This window comes from Puma concolor, chromosome B3 (genome assembly GCF_028749965.1).
Source record: "Puma concolor isolate L17-30 chromosome B3, mPumCon1.1.hap2, whole genome shotgun sequence".
Classification (NCBI taxonomy): Eukaryota; Metazoa; Chordata; class Mammalia; order Carnivora; family Felidae; genus Puma; species Puma concolor.
The window spans coordinates 72,351,882-72,373,366 of record NC_141672.1 but is presented as its reverse complement, the minus strand read 5'-3'; the positions used below and the strand labels follow the sequence as shown (position 1 = coordinate 72,373,366).

The 21,485-nt window shown below is 32.5% G+C and overlaps 1 protein-coding gene across 6 annotated transcripts in view; it reads right to left on the bottom strand.

The window, feature by feature from the left end:
- Positions 1–11,187: 11,187 nt before the first annotated feature.
- The window catches only part of NOVA1 (NOVA alternative splicing regulator 1), a 150,814-nt gene continuing 140,516 nt past the window's right edge, over positions 11,188–21,485 (bottom strand). For all 6 annotated transcript variants that reach the window (XM_086710015.1, XM_086710014.1, XM_086710016.1 and 3 more), the window contains one exon: positions 11,188–14,263. In XM_086710015.1, the coding sequence (XP_086566141.1) occupies positions 13,259–14,263 (1,005 nt within the window). In that variant the 3' untranslated portion in view covers positions 11,188–13,258. The remainder of the gene's footprint in view (positions 14,264–21,485) is intronic.

Sequence of the window (21,485 nt, the reverse complement as noted above, 5' to 3'; positions counted from 1 at the left end):
TTGCCAATATTTCAATTTAATGAGAATAAAAAACTATTTGCTTATAAAAATCTTGTTGTTTTCAAATGTCAAGAGATATTAACAATGCCTTATTTATGTTTGTAGATATGTTTTCTCCCTTCCTCATGTTCCTAATGTTTGTTTCTTTTCCAATTACAATTGGGTCTTAGGAAACATTTTAATGACAGCAAATAGACTTTCCTTCTACCCTGGAGAGCTAGGCTCTTATGTACTATGTTATGCTGAATATCATTTTGGCTAACCTCTATATAGTGTTTGATACATGCTTTACAGTGAATAACTCTTGCCCAGAGTGGAAAAGCAATTTTGTGTCCTTGAGTTTCCATTTTGGATGCTTTTCAAAAACATCTTTAGATCATATAAATTTTGTAATCAGATTTCTACCAAACTAGTAACATATTATGTCTGTAATAAACTAAACACATTTTAGCAGAAACAAACAAACAAACAAACAAACATTGAACCATGTTTTAAGTCTTTGCCTGTATACCAAATCATATGCATAATGATGATTACTTCTTACCCAAATTTGGAAACTAAACTTAAGAGCCAATTTCAGCAAAGGTATTGATTGTTCAAGTTAGATGGGGTAATGAGTGTTTTAAAAATATTTTTGTCATTAGAGTTTTAAATGTCCCACAACCAGTAGCTATGACTGAAATGACGGGTATTTTGAGGATTTATAAGCTCACTTAATACTAATTGAAGTGCCATTTTTTCCTGTGGGATTGTTCAAATTACCCTTCACTTTCTGTTTTTACACTGGTGAGGAAACCTGACCAGAACTTTTAAATTCTAATAGGGATTTTTAACTGCCCAAGAGCTACTTTGAATACGTAGTGTATGTTAAAATACTCACAAAGAATAAACAGTTATGTCTGCTGTGCCTTTCTCCCCATTATTGAAATTGGGTAAATCATTTTCATAGCTTAAGGAAAGAATATTAAATTTGATACTGGTTCTGCCATTTTCAAGGAGTTATTTTAAAGAAAAAAAATAAAATTGATGCAATGTCAAAGCACTTTGTTAACTTTAGGGTAAGTTATAATCTTGTAAAAGTGTGGGAATCTGCTGACTTATTAAGACCTTAAATTGTCTATGTAAAGACTAAATACACTCTGTGGAATGCAGTATGGATAAAATTATTCCACAAAATATACCCCACAAAGACTGACAAAAATTCCTCTCATTTTCCTTATTGTATAACTTACCTTTGACCATTTACAATCTTTCAATACCATGGTTTTTATCTGCTTTCTTACAATTCTTCAACTAAGGAAGAGAGGCATACCTTAGAATTCTTTGATTAGCTTTCAAGAATTCTTTCTTAGAAGTAGATACTTATTACCTTAACAATTTTCCAAATGAAATTTCTTTTTACTTTAAATAATGCATTTGCACTAAATCTTTTAAATATAAAAGTCTATGGTGGTTTTTTTTTTTTGTTTTATTATGTGTTAACTTTTATAAATATAAAATAATAATAAATTTAAAAATAATTTACAGGGAAATTATTTATTTGAAATGTAAAACACTAAGCACTAAACACCCAAAAACTTGCTGAGATGTTAGATTTTGTTAATGTTCAACATAGTATAATTATTGATGAGCTTCTAATTCTTCATTACTTATTCTTTTATTTATGTGATAAAGCAGCAGTATTTTAGAGAAGTTTATGAAAGATTTAAATGAGATAAGACTTAAACAATCTGATAAAGTTGTCAGTTCAATGAACTACTATCTCAAATAAAGTCATTAATTGCCAGTGTTCATTTAATTTCATCAGGTCTTTTTATCCATTGTAAGTTTTTCTGTAATAAACTTTTAGAATATTATAAGAGTTCATTTTCTCTCATTTACTCATTGAAGTTTATGGGCAAAGAAAAATAATTTAAAAAGTATTTTCCTTAAGTGTTCATAAACATTCTCCTGTACCTGTAATTAGAATTCTAATTTTATTTCATTAATAAGCCAAGATTAAAAATTCACATCTTTATATAATCATTTTTTCTACTCTCTGATTAGCTTAGGAAATTGTAGCTGTTTGTCAATGTAAGCATTTCTTTTAATAATTTAATAAAAATCTGTTGTAATACCTTTATAGGATCACCCAGATGGAAGGGTAACAAATAAATGGGTATGAGAAAGTATTTAATGTCTCTTTTTGTTTGTATTTTATGTAGGCATTTGATCTAAGTTTTCAAATTTAGGTCTTTATCTTAGGTTCCTTCATGTTCATGTATTTTATAAAGTGTAGTCACAAAATTTACTAGCCTTTGATTTCCCTTTATTTTTAGAGGCAATTGATATTTATTGAAAATCTCGTCTCCTTGAGGTTTAATTTACATACTGAGAGTTAGGTATTTAAAACAAACATCTCATTTAATTTTTATATCCTGAGGTAATTGTGATCTCCATGTTGTACATATGGTATCGACCTCTACAAAATGTTCAGTAAGAGTAGAAGTGCAACTAAGATTTAAATCTCTATTTGTCTACTCTAAGGCCCTTTTCCTCTGTATCATGCATTGTTTGGATTTATATTGTCTAGTTGATGTTCTTTAGTTAAAACTTCTGATAATAAAACTTAACTTCTTAAGAAGAGTCACAAACATTTTTCCTAATAATGAAAATAAGCACACTGACATCTACTGCTTTTTGTCTTTTTCCCAAAGGTTTATTTATTTATTTTTGAGAGAGAGAGAGAGAGAGAGAGAGAGAGAACACAAGTGGGGAAGAGGCAGAGAAAGAGAGAGAGGGAGACACAGAATCTGAAGAGGCTTTAGGCTCTGAGCTGTCAGCACAGAACCAGACAGGGGTTCTAACCCACGAACCATGAGGTCATGACCTGGGCTGAAGTCGGAAGCTTAACTGAGCCACCCAGGCACCCCTGACATTTATTGCTTTTATTTTGAGATTATAGTATCATATCTATAATTCTTAAATTCTTAACCATGTTTCATTTTAGATATCATTTATTCTGGAGAATGGATTTCAATCCATATTAGGATAGACAAACTATACTTTTTGCCTACAGCCTAGATTCTGCTTTAGGGAAGAATAAAAATTGGAGGATCTAATAAAATGATTTATGTGTCTTTTCATTTGGAGAGCAAGGTGCAGGCAATAATTGTTTTGAGATTTAAATAGTTGTAATTTTCCTAGTAGGACATGCTATTGATTGATAATTATTATTTTGAGAGAACAGAATAATTATCCTATGACTGAATGGCCACACTAATCCTAAAATTTTGGTTATCACTCTAAAGTGTAAGGCAAACAGAATGTTTATAAGAAGCATTTTCAGTGATTATATACTTATGCTTTTCCTGAAGACCTAAGAAAATAAATATATTATTAATAGTGAATATACAAAGGTTACTTCCTAACAGGAAAACAGCACCATTTGATGAAAAAGTTAGGAAACATTAATTCTAATTTTTAGAAATTAAAAAAAAAACCCACTTGGTATAAGGAATGTGATATCAAAATAATCCTTTTAAAATAGTTCAGCATTTCTAGGACTTAGAATTTTAAGTGTTGCAATTATCCTACAAAGAAATAAGTATCTCTGGATTTGTTAAATGTGATGATCAAGATGGCTATGACAGAGTTAATTGGATTCTCACAACTGTTTTGATAAATACATAAGGAAAGATGAAGTATATAAAGAATGCATTTGACTGTCGAGGAGACTGGGAAAAAATGATAAACTATTAATGATAAGTTATACCAGATATGGATATTGCCATATATTTTTAACTTTCCTGCATCTCAGAAAGATAAAGGACAACAAATGACAGACTGAGAATTATTATTGAAGAATTTTTAAAAATTTCCTTTAGATCTTACTCATAAATGTCATTTCTAAATTTTTTATAACACATAACTTTTTATTTATAAGAACATATTAATAATTATTTTTAAACAATAATCTTTATAATTTAGTACAATAAATAAATTTAGTATAATAAATTTTAAAAATATGACAAAATGCTTCTTATAAATAAATACTTGAAAATTTAGATCACCAACAGAACTGTCAAGAAACAAAGTATTAGTACTCTCATGAATCTTGAAAGAAATTGAGATATAAATTCCATATGAGGTCATTTATTTTTCCAGATAGGTACTATTTATTTAAGTTAATATTAATGTGAATTAATTTTCTTTTGGTTTTAAAATGTACACTTTCTAAATAAATTTTAAACACATTCTGAATATACACTATTAATTTACTTTCTTCCCCACAGGTTTACAAGATAAACTACCCATGTCAATATTATTAAACTTTCCATCATTTGCATTTGCATGTGCATATCATGTGCATTCTTCAATAGTTTGAAAAAACTTGTATCTTTTAATTGAAAAATACACCAAGTGAGAAAACTTTTTTAACTTCTAAGAACAAAGCTGACCAACAATAGCACTTAGAAATAGCTTTGAACCTGTAGTAAATCGCATCTTGTGAGCACTCAAAATGAAATAATATGAATTTTCTCTAGGCCCACAAAAGTAATCATGCATTGGACAGATAAAGAGATACACATTTATCCCAAGTAATTCCATATATCTCTGCCATGTCATTCCAACTGCTTAAGTGTGTTATTCCCATAAAAATGCTTTAGTTCTCAAAAAGCTTATGGCTTTATTTCTCCACTTTTCAAAGTATCCCAAAGAGGCAACATGTGCTGTGACAGCCCTAAAAATACAATGTAAATGGAAACATGCTTACTAGTGTGTTTTGCTTTATATTAAAGTTATGGTTCTGAGTTTCAAACTATTTAAACATTTTGGAAACAAAAACACAACTTGTGTTAGTTACTATTTAATATATTCTAATAAACTTTCTTTATAATTTTAATTTATAAATTTGAAATCTTTATGTTCTCAGTATAATGGGATAAATCCTCAATTTACTAATTTTATCTTAGTGGAGCGAGACTCAACAGTTTATATTCTTCAATTTTCTAGGATACAGGGAAAAAATTAATACCTATACCTTCCAATATTGTGAGAATTAAAGAATAAAAGTATATTATGTATATTACAGAAGATAATATAAACATCAGTTATTATAATCTCACCACATATTGGGAAATCATTTATTAAAATACTTCTAATAATATTTGAGAGAAAAAATGTAGATACCTTTGTATTTAATTTTAGAAGCTCAACCTTTTAAATATACTTAATCATTAATGGCAATAGAGCTTGTGTTAATAAGGAAAATACCATAATGAATAAATGTTTTAACTGTAACTTTCTTTTTCTTAAACATTTGAAATGATATAGAGGCATGATAAGCTAATTAATTACACCAGTCTTACTATTTTACCACAGACAAGTGATGGCATTCATATTGTTAGTGAAAATGATGTACTCTCAATTCAAAATCACAATCAGTATATATACAGTATATGCAGAGAATATATAATCACCATTGAGAATTATAACTTACTATTCAGAAAAATGGGGATTTTGTATCTGTATTTTTTATCAACTTTGTGCTCTTGAATATAATACTGTGCTTTAAGTTTAAAAATTGGTGTAGGTACTTCTTCTCCATGATTTCTTCATGTCAGGATAAAACATGATGCAAGTATGAATGAAAAAATAAAGAAAATAATCAAAAAGTGGGTGTGAATCTGTAAATATTTGATATAATAAAGACATAGGGGCAGTACTACCAATATAATAACATGTTTTTTCAATTATCATTACATTTCACATGCCACTTCATTGGTAATTTAATTAGTGTTTATCTTTGCTTTTCACTTATAGGAGACCTATCAATATAGTATTAATTTGAAAATAATACCAAAGATATAACAAGCCCACAAAATGTGAAAATGCACAACAGAGATGATCTTATATTGTCATCAACCTCTGTATGCCTCAGCAATGTCAAGGCTTCAGAATGAGATGTCCTTGCTTGGCTCAGGTCTCTGATTTGATTATTCTGCCACTCTTCAAAAGACTGGTTCTCCAGTGCTTTGCCTTCTTTCACTATTTCCCCCTATTTTTGTCTGAGCTATGTATTTAGAATACCTGACTTCGTTCACAATGAAAAAATCCACAAGAAAACTAATACCTAACAGATTCAATGGCTGTGCAGAAGATATTTATTTTAGCATGCTGATGATGACTGGATCCACCAGTATCCATTATTCTTTCCAGAAAGTTAAAAAAAGGGCATCATTATAATCACCTATCCAACTTTTAATTATCTTTAATATCTAGAGAAAACTATTCTAACCAGTAAAAGTTAATGCATAAAATTAAATCGAGATGCGAAATAAATGTTAAGTATAGTTTTTAAAGCTATTCAATTAACTAATCTTAAATGAAGCAGTTCCTAAATAGGACAGACTACAAGAAAACTGTTTTTAAAAAGTCCTAAGAAAAGGTATTAAATTTTCACTGAATTCTTATGTTCAGAAATAACTACAGTGATTATTTAAAGCTTTGAAATTATAAGCGTGTTCTTAAGACAATGAACAATAGTTGTATTTTGCTCTCTGCTAGAATGTGTAAAATGTTTCCTGAGTCTGAATATAAAAATGAATTTTATAAAGTTCTCTAATTTAGATTAAGCCTTTGTAGTGTATATAGAAGTAACATTTTCTAGAATTTATGAAGTCAAACTTCAGAGGAAGTTCAACCTCAAAGGTTTTTTCTCTACTGGCAAAGCAATGGGAAAATCTCATTGAAACTAATTGAGAATTTAGCCTTCCAAATAGTTTTTTATAGAACAAGTAACTTGAATGCAAATAGTCCTGATAATTGCCTCTATCCTCTATTTGATTGTTCATAAACATTCCCCCGCCACCCCGCAAGAAAACCACTCCATACAATCTTGATGTTAAGATACAAATGTTAAATACTTCTAAGGGTTGTGTTACCTAAGTGGTGAATTTATTAATACTTTTTACTAAGGACTTGAACCCCACAAAAATTCTGTACAGAATTGACTGGGGAAAGTTATTACTTTTTATCCTAAGATATTTTTAGAAAATATGATTAGGCTTCAATTTATTAGATTCAAAATTGTTTTCTTTTCTGTTTTAAAAGAGATGTTAATTTGTACCCTGCTAAGATTTTTTAAAATTATAATTAGATTCTTGCCTATGCTTTAAATCCAAAAGTAATGGTTTATTTTACAATACAATTTCAGCATGGATTGGTCTCACTACAAGTATATGGTCTTCCCATAAACCGAGCCATTTTCAGCATTTATATCCTAATATAGGCAATGTGAAATATGTAAATAACCTAAAATAATAAAATCTATCCAAGATGTTTTGGTAAATATATCGAAATATTATTAATACATTACTTTTTATCTACTAAAGACTTGATATATATTAATATTTTAAAAAAATGATATTACACTAAAAGTGTGGAAATTTTGAGAAGTCATTTGTTTGAAATTTAGGTTACAATAATTCCTTTCAAGAAAAAAATAAGATAATTACTCACCATCTTAATATTGGCAGAAACACTATTTTTGTTATTGATCAAAAGCTATAAAATTGTTTAAGCCAATGAATATCTTAGAAAATGCTTTAAGTTTTTGTAAGCCAGATCTCCCAAAACATTTTCCTAATAAAATCAGATTGGTAAAGCCAAAGACTTCATTATAATTTGAATGCTCTTTGTAGTTCAATAGGATTGGAATACTCAGTTGAGTCCTTAATCAAAAGCTTAGCCATTTCTGCTCTAGCAGAAGGACAATTAAAATATATACATATGTGTGTGTGTGTGTGTGTGTGTGTGTGTGTGTGTGTGTGTGTACTTAGTATATTTTTCATCTACAAGGCAGTTTCTATAAAATGGGGACTGGACATTATTTAGTAACAGAAATAGAGACTATTTTACCCTAAAACATTTTCAACATAAATTATTATAAGGTCACAATTCAAGGGAAATATGTATATTTTATACAGCAATTTCAATCATAATGTGTAAATCACATTAAAGAAGATTGAGGCACTGTGGTTCAGAAGAGTCCAAATTTCTTCATTGCTATATATAAAGAAGTCAGTTATCTGTATCAAATAATCTTTTTATTATCAACCATTTGAAAGTGTGATTTCACTTATTTTTTTGCGCTTTTCTTTGATACTGAATTAAAGCTGATACAAATTGGCCTTTAATTGTTTGGGGCAGTGGCCAAACTGATGTGATTGGGGAGGGGTAGAGAAGTGTAGTTTTTTTGTAAAAATTCTTTAATTATTTCATGGAGGTAAACATACTTGAATGCTAAATACCTGGCCTTTTCAAATAAATGCAGACCTACCTTGATTTTCACAGTAAGCCTCTATTAATTTCCATGAAACAATGTTTTCACAAATGTAAGGCAAAACAGATGTTAAATTACTTAAAAGAACTCATAATTTAAATAATTAAAACTAATTTGTGTTTAAAGCTATTTGCAGATTTATTAGAGAAACAAATACAAATATGCATTTCTACAGAACTGGTTTTTTTTCCAAAATGAGCTTAAAACTTGTTCCACAGTTTTTACTTGTTTATATATCTATGGTAACCCAAGTATTGGCTTCTGTACCACTTGTAATGAGACAATTGCCCTTCCATTGCAATTATAAAAAACTATTTAAAAAAAAATTCGGCACATACACGTTAAATATTTTTCCTTAAAAAAATAATCTAATCAAAATATTGAATACTTTAGATTTAAACAATATTTTATTTACAAATCTGATTTGATTACTTTATTAATTACACAAGGTAATGCTTCAATTTTCAAGAACAGTTTTTTTTTTAATATATAGACCAGTGGAATGATATCTAGTAATATGTACTACACTTCATTTTTTTCAAAATTAACATGACAAGTTTTCTAATACTTTCATTTTTTTTTTGGAAAAAAATGTTATTTTATTGGGGCACATATCTGATGAAACAAAAAATAACATGCAGAATTCCAAAAATAATCTGTTAAAGTAATATGATACTTACCCTTTATGTAATAAGACATCTATGAACAACAGTGCATAACAATATTATGTATTCATGTTTATGAGAAACCAAGCAGGAGGCAAAATGAGTTCATTCTGCTTTCTAATCATGTGCAATTTCATATGGCTGTTTGCATCATTTAAATAAAGTGTGTACATTAAATTTCTAAGACTGCATTGCACCCAAAATTATTATGGATAGCCATGCTTGCCCTGTATTTAATGAGTGATGAATTTCTCCTACTAACAGAGTAACTGGTCTCAAATCGTGTCTGTGATGTAAATAGTATTAAATTATATTTTCATTTCTTTCAATTGCTGCCTTGGAAAGCAAAAATTCCCTTCTTGGAGAAGACTTACAGTAAGTAAAATTTACTTAAGGACTCAGGAATCAGCATGTGAATTAAGAATGCAATATAAGAATGGATTAAAAAAATGTGATTATCAGTACCTTTGTTGAAACCTATTACCACCATTAAAATTTCCAAGGAAAGATAGGGCCTGTAACATAGGGATTCCATTCATTGTTAAATTACTAAAATCTACCAATTTAATGCTTTCATACTGTTTATTTTTTTCCAATAGAAAAATAAATCTCATACATTAGAAGTGGTACACAAAAAACTGGGATAAAATTTATCAGATTCTTGATAGCACCATTTACACATTCTTAAAGTAAACATTAATATGCACTTTCTTAGAAAGCGATATAAATATATAATACAGGACTTGCTAACCTCTGTTAACCATCTGAATACGATGGAATAATCTATCTCTACTGTGCAGGTAGGCTGTGCATGGTGGTGTGGCAATATAATTTTAAAGTTTGTTACAGATGTGATGGGAAGCTGGAAGGAGTCGAATAAGCAGAAAAAAGAGCTTAGATCTATTGTAAGCAATGAGTCGAAATGAGCCGTTACAGGTTAGAATTTATCTTTCTTTCTGATCATTCAATGAGAAAATGACTTCCACAGAAATAGATACATTTAACTGTTTCAGGAGTGGGGTGGGTGAGGTGAAGTAGGATTGAAAGTCCTACAGGTAATAGCAATAACTGGAAGTGCAGACGAAATTGGTCTTCAGTGCAAAGAGGAAGGCAGCCGTTTAAAAAGTCTAGGTGCAATGTTGTGGTGCTGAAAGAAAAGCTCCCAGTGATAAAGGAAAAAAAAATAAAAACTGCAATGCAACTTCAAGCAGTAATTTTGTGGTGCTGAAAGGACAGCTCCCAGTGTTGAGGAAAAGATCTTGGATCTAGAATGAGGTGTCCAATCTGTATGATAAACAGCACACTGTGTCTCAGAGCGCCCATTCAATCTCAGTAAGTAAATGAAATATTGATTGAAAGTGACCCTGAAACAGAATGCATTAAAAAGACATAGAAAGCTGCAGAACTGAGGTAATTCGTATTCAGCATGTTCACCAGCCTCCCTATAGCAAAACAAGTCTATAAATAGTTGCATTTCATAAGATGTTTGGCCCTTGTATCATCAGTTTTCTCCATTTTGGATCAGTATAGCTGAACAGCCATTGTTACATGCCTACCTGTGGCAGTTTGAAGCCATACTAATTTTCTTGCAGTAAATTAAAGCATCACATCACAAATCAATTCTACATGGTCTATAAATTTCAGAGAATAACTTTTTAGACAGCATGAAGCTGATTTACACATAATGCACACAAACCCTTATCTGTTACCATAAATTAAAATGTAAATATCTTCAATTTAGCTTTCAGTTTTAACTAACATATAACCATGCCAACTAGCAAAAGTTTATAATTCCCATTTACAATTGAAAATGAACTGAGTGCATTTTCAGCAATACTAGCTAATAAAATACACATAATTGTTTAAATGGTTTGGCTTCAAAGTAACATTAATTCCAGATGAAATGCATGGGCTCCACAGTGGACTACTGGAATTTTGAAATAAAAGGTTGAAGATTTGCTAAGACTGAACAAAACATTTTAAAGACCCAACATTTGAAATGCTTCTAATACACATCCTAGATCACTTCCTTTCTCTTTTTCAACTAAGTGGGGCCCCAATCTTCGCCTTTGTTCACTGCTGACTCTGAGACAGCATGGTGAAAGAAATTTACATAGATATTATTTACTGTTAATGTATTATAAATGATCTGAGACTTGTGACATGCAAGGAAAAAATGAGACGGGAGACAAGTGATGCTACATGATGAACTAAGCACATTTATAATGATAAAATGAGTAAATATAATAGCGGCAATGCTAACCACTGATTCCACGAGATACACTATTTGTCAAAACTTACACAGCTACAGAGTATCGACGATAAATAGTCATTACCAATTAACACAGTTTACTACAGCTTTTCTCTTTCATTTAAACAAGCATATCATTCCCTTTTAAAATCATTCTCTAAATAAATATTTAGAGATAGAGAACTCTAAAATGAAATAACAGTCCAATGTTAAAAACTAAAAAAAAAATGAATCTACTCTTACAGTTTGACAGAAATGAATTATTAATAGTGGAAGGGGAAGGGATCAGGAAATAATTTCAAGTTCTCAATGTCCAAAAGTAAATTGCACAGTAAATCAATATGAAATGAAGAGTCCATATAGTTCAATGAACAAAAGGGAAAGTTCATGAGGACAAAGATCACAGTTCAGAGAGAGGCTGGACGAAATTCAGACATGGAGCATCACACTCATTGTTCTTTAATTGGTTGCACAGAAAGGAGCAGCTGGGATGCCATTTAGCTTGCTAGGATGGACGTAATCAATGGGTTGAAGTTGAGATGGAAGTAATTCTCTTTTGTAATTCAGTTGCTCAGCCAGATGATCCAGAGGTAGCCAGCATTTTATTTTTGTCCATTGAATTTAAGACTGCATGCACAGCATGAGGAGGTGCTTGGGGATGGATGCCCCTATGAGTGGCCTTGAGTGGGCAAACTCAGAGGTTAACAGATGGTGTGTCAAATGGCCTGGACAGTTGGCACTCAGGAGAGGTACAGAAGAGGGTGACAGTTGTTGGGTCTTGGGAACAAAGGCTTACTTTGAAATGACCTGTCAAAAAGCCTGACAAAGGTAGATCACACTACCTCTCAAGATAAACTGCCTCTTCTAAATAAGCATGCAGGAAATACTGTCTGGTTGGTGACATAAAAATGCTCCACAAAACATGCAAATTACCGAGTATTAGAAACTGCATTGGCTGCTAGCGCCATGCTGCAAAGACTCCATCATGGGAGCAAACAGCTAAATCACAGATAGCTTCACAGTAAAATCTACATTCACAATACTAATAGGTTTCTAGTGTTAACAAATTATACACAATTATAAGCTCTTAAAATGCAACATACTTATCAAGCAGTTGCAGATAATGAAACATTATCAGCTATCAATAATTTGTTGGCACTTTCACTTTTGTTTATAAAATTTCCAATACACTGTACCACAGTTATGTGTCTAAACAGTGAGGATGTTAATGGAGTAATGACTGTTCTACTGGCCAGGCGATGGGATCAGTAGTGAATTCAGTGCTTAAAAACAAATGTACAAACCTCTGAAGAGGTGGGACTCCATGTGAGAACTTTTGTTGAACTTACAAATGATGAAGAATGGGCCATGGCCAGCATGCAGCATTATTTCCATTGTCTAGTTCAGATGGAGAACAGGTGCTTTTATTGATCTGTAAACTTACCAATATAATTTTCCACAGTTTTAACCTTTTAAATATTTTACAGTGCTTTTATGCAACTATATTGCTTTTTGATCATTTTAAATTTAAAACTTATTTTCAAAATATTGTTTCCTACTTCACTGTGCCCTAAGCAGGAAGTAAGACTTACATGACAGTGCTTTGGCCTCACTCCATTTTAGGTCACTGACCCCACCATACTCAACCTAACAGTAGTTAATTTAGTGTTATCTAGAACTAATACTGAAAACTATACGCATATCCCTGTCTACATTCAATCATTAAACTACAATAATGCTGGTAAAATGGCAGGCTTAAATCTTACACTAGAAACACCTCTGACAAATATACACAAGCAAAGTATAGAGAACAAAACAGATCAAGAAAAAATTCTTTCTATGAAACATCTGGTAAAACACATATTATTTACATATACACATTGTCAACATAGTCGCATTCATTTGCATAATTATATATTAATAACAGAAAAACTTCACTTCTGCAAAGTACAGTACATCCTTCTTGAAAATGGGGTAAAGGAGGGGTTAAAACAATCTGATGTACAATCGGGGCACTCAACCCACTTTCTGAGGATTGGCAGCCCGAACTCCTTGCTCATATGTGATCCTTTGTGTAATTAAATACTGAGCAGCCTGTGTTGCAGCTGGTGTTCCAGTAATGGTTACCTTCCGATTCCTTGTGCCAGGTACGAATTCTCCTTTTTTGGAGATCTGTATCCTTGCACCAGTCAACTCCTGGTATTCCACTAATGTTTTCCCTCCTTTGCCAAGTATTGCACCAACTAAGTTTTCTGGCACTGCTATTTCAACTACATCCTTTGATCCATCTGTGGATTTTTCTGTTCCTAGAATGGCACTGGCAGCTAGGGGAGAAGCAGCTCCAAAATATCCATTGGTTGCAGCAGTAGCAGCAGCCAGGCTACCTAATGCAAATGTCCCCGCCGTACCACCAGCTGTGCTGCCACTGGCTGAGGCTTCACTGGCATAGGTGGCCAACAAATTGGCTGCTGCTGCTGCTGGGTTGGCACTGGCAGCTGCTGCAGCCAAGGCCCCTGTTGCTGCCGCTTGACTGAGACCTAAACCTAATGTGTTGAGATTATATCCGTAGCTGGCTAAAGTATTAAGTGCAGAGGTGATGGCCACCAGGTCATTGCCTGTGAAGCCAGATAAAACTGCTGGAAAGGCTGCAACGCCAGCAAGGTTAGCATGTCCTAATAGCCCTGCGGCTGCTGCAGCGGTTGGTAACACTTCAGCAGTGTTTGCATAAGGAGATCCGGTTGGATTGGAATTTGCCACTGGACCTGTAACATTGGCATAACTGATATTGAGACAGCTGCCACTCTGTGGATCCTCTTGTATCTTCTGGATGATAAGTTCAACAGCTTTTCGGTTTTGTTCAGGTTCTCCACTCACAGTGACAACCCTCTCTTGCAAGTTGATCCCATCAGGTTTCTGGGAAAGCTGCACCCAAGCCCCTGACTGCTCCATTATAGCCTTCACAGTAGCACCTCCCTTCCCTATTATCAGACCTGCTGTGCTGTTGGGAACTATAATCTTTACCTGTAATTAAAAAAAATACGTATAAATAATACTTCTGTTTTGCGCATATACATTATATTACTTTGCTATCCTAGCAAAATAAGTGAAAATTAATTTAAACATAATTTATGAAAGACAGAAATAGCACAACTTCTAAAGTGACTTTTATCACATTTTAATACACTTATCTTGTAAAATCAGAATTTTTAAAAGAAAATGCAATTTTCAGTTTAAAATTATTAAACAGAATTTTCCTTGAGATTTGTTGCATTTTGCAGTACAACTTATAAGAAATTAGTATGTTTTAAAAAGAGGGTATCATAACTATACATCAATGGCAACATTTTTATATAGCTTCAAAATAAAAATAATGTGGATATTCTTCACCTATTGTAGCTTTAAGAATACCTTTGGTCTAAAACATATAAAAACAAAGAGTGCAGGATTATGATGCAAAGTTAGTAAAGATAAAAGTAGAAAAGTCCTAGCTTGAGTCCATTCAAAAAATTAATTTCATGTTCCTTATCACCTAGTAATTTTTGTGTTATTCAAAATTTACTTGTTTCATGACTAATAGTTTCTGAAATCAATAATTACTAGTAGTATTTTGATTTTTCACCTAAACTGACACACAACATATAACTATAAAAATAACAAATATTTCTAAATAATTAATATAAAAAATTTCAGTCACTTTGAGGTAGGTCTTGAAGGCTATTTGAGAATATTCCCTGGCTGTTCTACTTAAATTTGTAAAATGACTATTTTAGTTAGATACTTTTCTTTCTGGCAGTAATAGCTACATTTTAAAAAATAGGGCTTACAACCATATTATCAAAGGTGACTGAAAAATTACTGGAGTCACATGAATACTTACAATGATCCAATGTGACCATATGAAGTATAGGCATTTTAGCTAATTTGTATTGAAACATCCACCCACGAAACCCAGCCTAGTTTGATTTATTTAAGTACAATCAAATACTATTATAGAAAGTATAAAATCAGTAGGGTAGTTACCATAACCCCTGAAATTAAAATATAAATATTAAAATTTTTATTTTGGTGGCACAAAGATCCCCATGGTGTTGTTTTATGACTCCTTGGGTAGGTCAGAGACTGTGAGTGCTGTGTTGCTGACAAAGCGCTAAAGGAACCACCTTCCCCGTTCTAGATATTAAAATGGGCAGGTTGAAATAATTTATTGAAAAATGAACAGGAATTAGTTCAGATAGTCTATGAAATATTTCACCAGCTAGTTTTTAGCAAGTATTGCCATGCTCTCTTTAAGACAAATATTTTAAAGAAATAACAGCCATGCAATTTTGCTCTTGAAGGCAGCAGGCAGTGAAAGTATAAATTCGAATTCCAGACTGGGTCATCTAATAAATATGTTTACATGTATTAACACGCATGTACATTCACGCACAACTTTTCTTTTCAACACCTATAATTGATAGGAACAGGATTTTGTTTCATTCCAGTTTGTGTATAAAATAATTTCATTTTAAATGGAAACAACCTAAACTGTCTAGAAACATTTTTTAGAAATATCAAATATATCCTTCATATCCCCGATTAAGTGCATTGGATTTCAAGAGGTAGACAGAGAAATAATTTTTTAAAACATGTTAATTTGTTAATTTTGTTCACAGACCTTTTTTATAGAAACATATGTTTGAAATGCTATATAGTATGTTAGTATTATAATTAGAAAGTTAAACCATGATTACCCCTTATACTAATTATAAAGATGAATTAGAATCATCCTTCTATTTTACTGTGCACATGAAGTATTGAGAAAATGTACTTTTAAGGGTTTAAATACGTGAATGTTAAATATGATATTTTACAAATAAGTACTTCTTTTCAAAATCAGAACATTTTTTATACAGTTGAAAACATTTATATACTGGCAAAATGTAGTGTTTTAACATAATTTTTATGTTTTAACACAATTTTTGCAAAGAAAAATATATTAATTAACCAAAACTTTCAAAAGAGCTGTTCTTCAATTAGTTTAAATTCTAATACCACTTTTGTTTTGCCCAGCGTAGTAATTACCTGCATGATTATAACCCAAGAAGAGACGAGCACATGAAAGTTTAACTATGGGAACTGTTCTACACACTGTCAATAAAAAGTAATGAAATATATAAATTTAAAATATCTTAAAATCGCCTTACGCTTCTATGAGATGTGGAAAGGTAATACTAATTTCTACTACACTGCACACCAGTCCACCAGTCTTCTACTATATTTACTGTTCTATTCTTCCAAAAGAACTTGCAGATGTGTGCAAAGTATTCTTTTTTTTTTTTTAATTTTTTTTTTCAACGTTTATTTATTTTTGGGACAGAGAGAGACAGAGCATGAACGGGGGAGGGGCAGAGAGAGAGGGAGACACAGAATCGGAAACAGGCTCCAGGCTCTGAGCCATCAGCCCAGAGCCTGACGCGGGGCTCGAACTCACGGACCGCGAGATCGTGACCTGGCTGAAGTCGGACGCCCAACCGACTGCGCCACCCAGGCGCCCCAGCAAAGTACTTTCATTATTGCACATTAGTCTGTCCTTTCTTTTATTTGTCCCATTAGTCATTTTTCTTTCTTTTCAATATTCAAAGATGCTGAAATAATGCATAGTTCAGAAATGGTGTGTAAACTTTTCATAAAAGTAAACATCTTGCAAAATATCTGTCTCTTTGTAAACTGAAAAATGACACCATCCCATCTATCTTTATATTAAAGATATCCTTCTAATACAAATTAGACACACACGCACACACAAATAAAGTCATCTTTATGTAATAAGTACTATTCCCTGGATTTTAGTTTTAACTATTTGAAATTATCTTATATAAAATACTGTCAGCCATAATTGCTATTTTATCAAATAGTGATGTGGTCCCCAAATTTTGTTGGTAGAACTTACATCTGTCCACATATAACTTAATAAGGGTGTGTTATGATTTAAGAGAAAGTATTAATGATTGCATATTAATATTAGTAGTAGCACTCCTTAATTTTAGATAGTAATAATTCTACATAAGATTACTGATCTTAGAAATTAAATTAAAAAATTAAGGAAAATATAAATATAAAAAATTATTAAATTCCAAATGAAAAAAATATAAATACTGAATAGCCTAGCCAAAGGAACATGTCACCCAACTTTTGTTTTTGACCCAAGAAAATGAAAAAGCTCTCATGGGGCTCCTGAGTGACTCAGTCAGTTAAACGTCTGACTCTTGGTTTTGGCTCAGATCATGATCTCATGGTTCATGAGTTTGAGCCCCACGTGGGGCTCTGCGCTGACAGTGCAGAGCCTGCTTGGGATTCTTTCTCTCTCTGTCCCTGTCTCCCTCTGCCCCTCCCCTATATGTGCTCTCTTTCTCTCAAAATAAATAAAATAAATAAATACATACATACATACATACATACATACGTAAAATTTTTAAAAGATGTGGAACCTTAAAAAAAAAACCTCTCAGATTTATACTTTTTTTCTTGAAGAATTAAAAAATATGTATGTACCTATTTGCACACTTAATATGGACACTAACAAGAAACACACTCTGAAAATGAGAAGTTGAGACAAAAAGAAAAATGAATCCATTTGCATAGTGTCTCAGAAAAGTAATGTTGTAGTGTCATTTTATGTGTCAGGCCAGAGCCAAGAAGAAGTGAGGCACTAATGTGGAAGCCTGGAGATAGCAGCCAACTGAATACTGGGTAGGGTAGGGAAGAGAAAAGGAGGGTGGAAAATTATATAAGATGGTCTACTTGTTTATTTCTTAGATATAGGAATATAGCATTTACCAATGAAAAAGTCTGTGCATTGATAGCATTTGCAATACTGACTCACCTATGAATATGCATACTTATCTCTAAATCTTTTTTTTTAATGTTTACTTTTTAGAGAGAGAGAGAGATAGGGCACGAGTGGGAGAGGAGCAGAGAGAGAGGGAGACACAGAATCCAAAGCAGGCTCCAGGCTCTGAGCTGTCAGCACAGAGCCTGATGGTGGCTCAAACTCACGAACTGCGAGATCACGACCTGAGCCAATGTCGAATGCTGAACCCACTGAGCCACCGAGATGGTCCTCTATACTTATTTCTAAAGAATTGAGAATAACAATAATAATAATAAAGCTGGGTCCTAGACAGCACACAAGTCATTTGGTGTAACATATACCAACTAAATCAGACATAATGTTGACAGTTATAAATCAGTTTTCAGAACTATACTCTAGAGTTGCTACCATCAATTCAATCTTTTATGGAATACTGAGTGGCCCAGGTCCTGTGTTGGGAGTTAGAGATAAAGGATATATATGACAGTGCTCCTACCTGTAAGGAAATTATAGATTAGTTGTAGAAAAAACGATGTGTAAATGCAACAGTGCAGTGAAGTCTTAAAAGTGCTGGTATATAAGGGCATGAGGAGTACAAAGTAGACACAAAGCCTAACTGGAAGGAGAAGGAGTAAGTAAGAAAACCTTTGAGAGACAGTGATTATATTTATCTAAATGTCTTTCACATTTTTTGTACTCTAAGAATCCTATTCTCAGATCTACCCTATGACCCAGAAATTGCACTGCTAGGGATTTACCCAAGGGATACAGGAGTGCTGATGCATAGGGGCCCTTGTACCCTAATGTTTATAGCAGCACTTTCAACAATAGCCAAATTGTGGAAAGAACCTAAATGTCCATCAACTGATTAATGGATAAAAACATTGTGGTTTATATATACAATGGAATACTACATGGCAATGAGAAAGAATGAAATATGGCCTTTTGTAGCAATGTGGATGGAACGGGAGAGTGTTATGCCAAGTGAAATAAGTCATACAGAGAAAGACAGATACCATATGTTTTCACTCTTATGTGGATCCTGAGAAACTTAACAGAAGACCATGGGGGAAGCGAAGGAAAAAAAAAAAAAAGGTTAGAGAGGGAGGGAGCCAAAACATAAGAGACTTAAAAACTGAGAACAAACTGAGGGTTGATGGGGGGTGGGAGGGAGGGGAAGGTGGGTGATGGGTATTGAGGAGGGCACCTGTTGGGATGAGCACTGGGTGTTGTATGGAAACCAATTTGACAATAAATTTGATATTAAAAAAAGAATCCTATTCTCTATTATCAGACATTCCCATAAGGTTGCTCTCTGTTATCTCTGTGTTGGAGAGCTCCCATTCGAACCTAAACCTATTTGAATAGTAATCGTGTGCTTAAGTATTGTTTTTAAAGAAAAAAATCTTTACTTAAATTTTCCCTATTCCTAGACTTATAATTATGCATTATCAAATAAACATGAGATAAGATTAACAATATAATTATACTAATTTTACTAGCATCAACTGCTTTTCAGGGGAAAAAAAAAAGTAATTAAGTGACTATTTCTCTATGTGCAGCCAAAGAAGAACTTCTATGGGAATCCAGTATCAAAACCACTAAATAGGTAGGTTTTAATGTTGATATGTTTCTGATTAAAAATAAGTATTAAGACAAACAAATTTACTCCTTTGCCAAATATGACCTGTAACTCATCATGGTTTTATAAAACAATGAGAGTGTCTGTAGTCACATTTCATCATCACGGCAGGAAAATTACCTATTTCATAAAGCCATACCTTAATATACATGCAAAACAAGGTCCATTATAATTTAAGATATCTCAATGAATAGTATGTACTATTTTATTTAGGGCTGCCAGATTATTTGGCACATATGCATGGACTTACATTTGTAAAGCAATGACTATCAATAGTGGATACTTTTCATTCATTCATTCGTTCATTCACTCACTCATCCATCCAACATCTGATCTTCCTTCTTCTGGCAACAGACCCCAGTTTTCCTTTGGAGGCACCCTTTCTCATTCTTAGCACATGTGCTTCTGGTAAGGCTGACAACTTTCCAATGCTCTAGCAGTGGAAACACAACAAAGCCTGACACATCAAAATTCCCACACCCCTGGCAGGTATTGATTTGGGATTAAGAACATGATCCAGGATGGCCCAGGAAGAGTTAACCTGAGAATCTGGTAAAACTGATGGGACAGAGATAGTTGTATTTCTAATCTAGCAGAGCATAAGCCTGACAGTAGTATCTCGCCACCATATGGAAAGAGAAAAAACCTGATTGAAAAATAAAGTTAACCGAGATAAAAGGAAACTCCAGAAATGGAGAGAGAAAATTTCTGACAGCATTCTGGCATCTGAATCTAACCATGTCTAAAGCCTGCCCAGATCAATGTAATTCTCTTTTTTAAGTCACTTTGAGTTGGATTTCTATAATTTAGAACAAGCCAACTGGCATATTAGAAACTTTTACACTCTTACTATATCATATATTATTTGCCTATCTAAAAGAAATAGCATATTCTGTTGTATGTCTTGATGCTTTAAAAATCAAGACATTACCAAGATATACCCTACATGATCTAAAAGAATAAATCTCTTTCATTTCCCTAATGTACACCTTTGGCTGCTGAGGCAGCATTTAGTAGTGTCCAATGAAGATGCATGTGTCATTTGGGGATCTATCTTGAATTGCTGACTAAAGTAAATTGAAAACATCTTTTCCTTTGATTATAGATTTTATACCGATTAATAACTGCCTTCTGAAAAGTGTGAATTTGACAAAATATGTACAGGATTGCTACATGAATACAAAATATTGAAATAAAAAAAAAGCAACTCTTCTAACTTTCTATTAGTCTGTTTAATCTTCCCACTTTTGATAATCAAATCAAAGGCAATACAGTTTTCATAAACATGCATAGTATCACTGTAAATGCCATGCTGTCTTTTCTTAGATATCTTCACCCTCTTTTTCCCCACCACTACCAACACCAGGTTTGAAACCCAGGAGCCATCTGTGCCTTTTCTTGCTCCCTAGATGTCTACATCCTGTTATGTACTATTGATTTTTTTTTCCTCTCTGAAATGCTTCTTTTAAGACTGGTATGCTATGCTGAATCCAAACTTTACCTTCTAATTCTTGGATATACTCTATATTCATTGTTTTTCCATGTCTTTGCTTATTGTTTATTCATTTGTCCCAACTGACTGAAATGTTATATACCTATATTCCCACACTGTTCTTTACTTGAGAATGCATATTTTTGCCTCCTTAAATCTGATATGTCCTGTAAGAGCAGTTCAAATGCAACAGTGCTTGTAAACTCAATCCTGGTTCTCTAAAGAAGTGTCAAATACTTCTCTGTATTTCTTATTA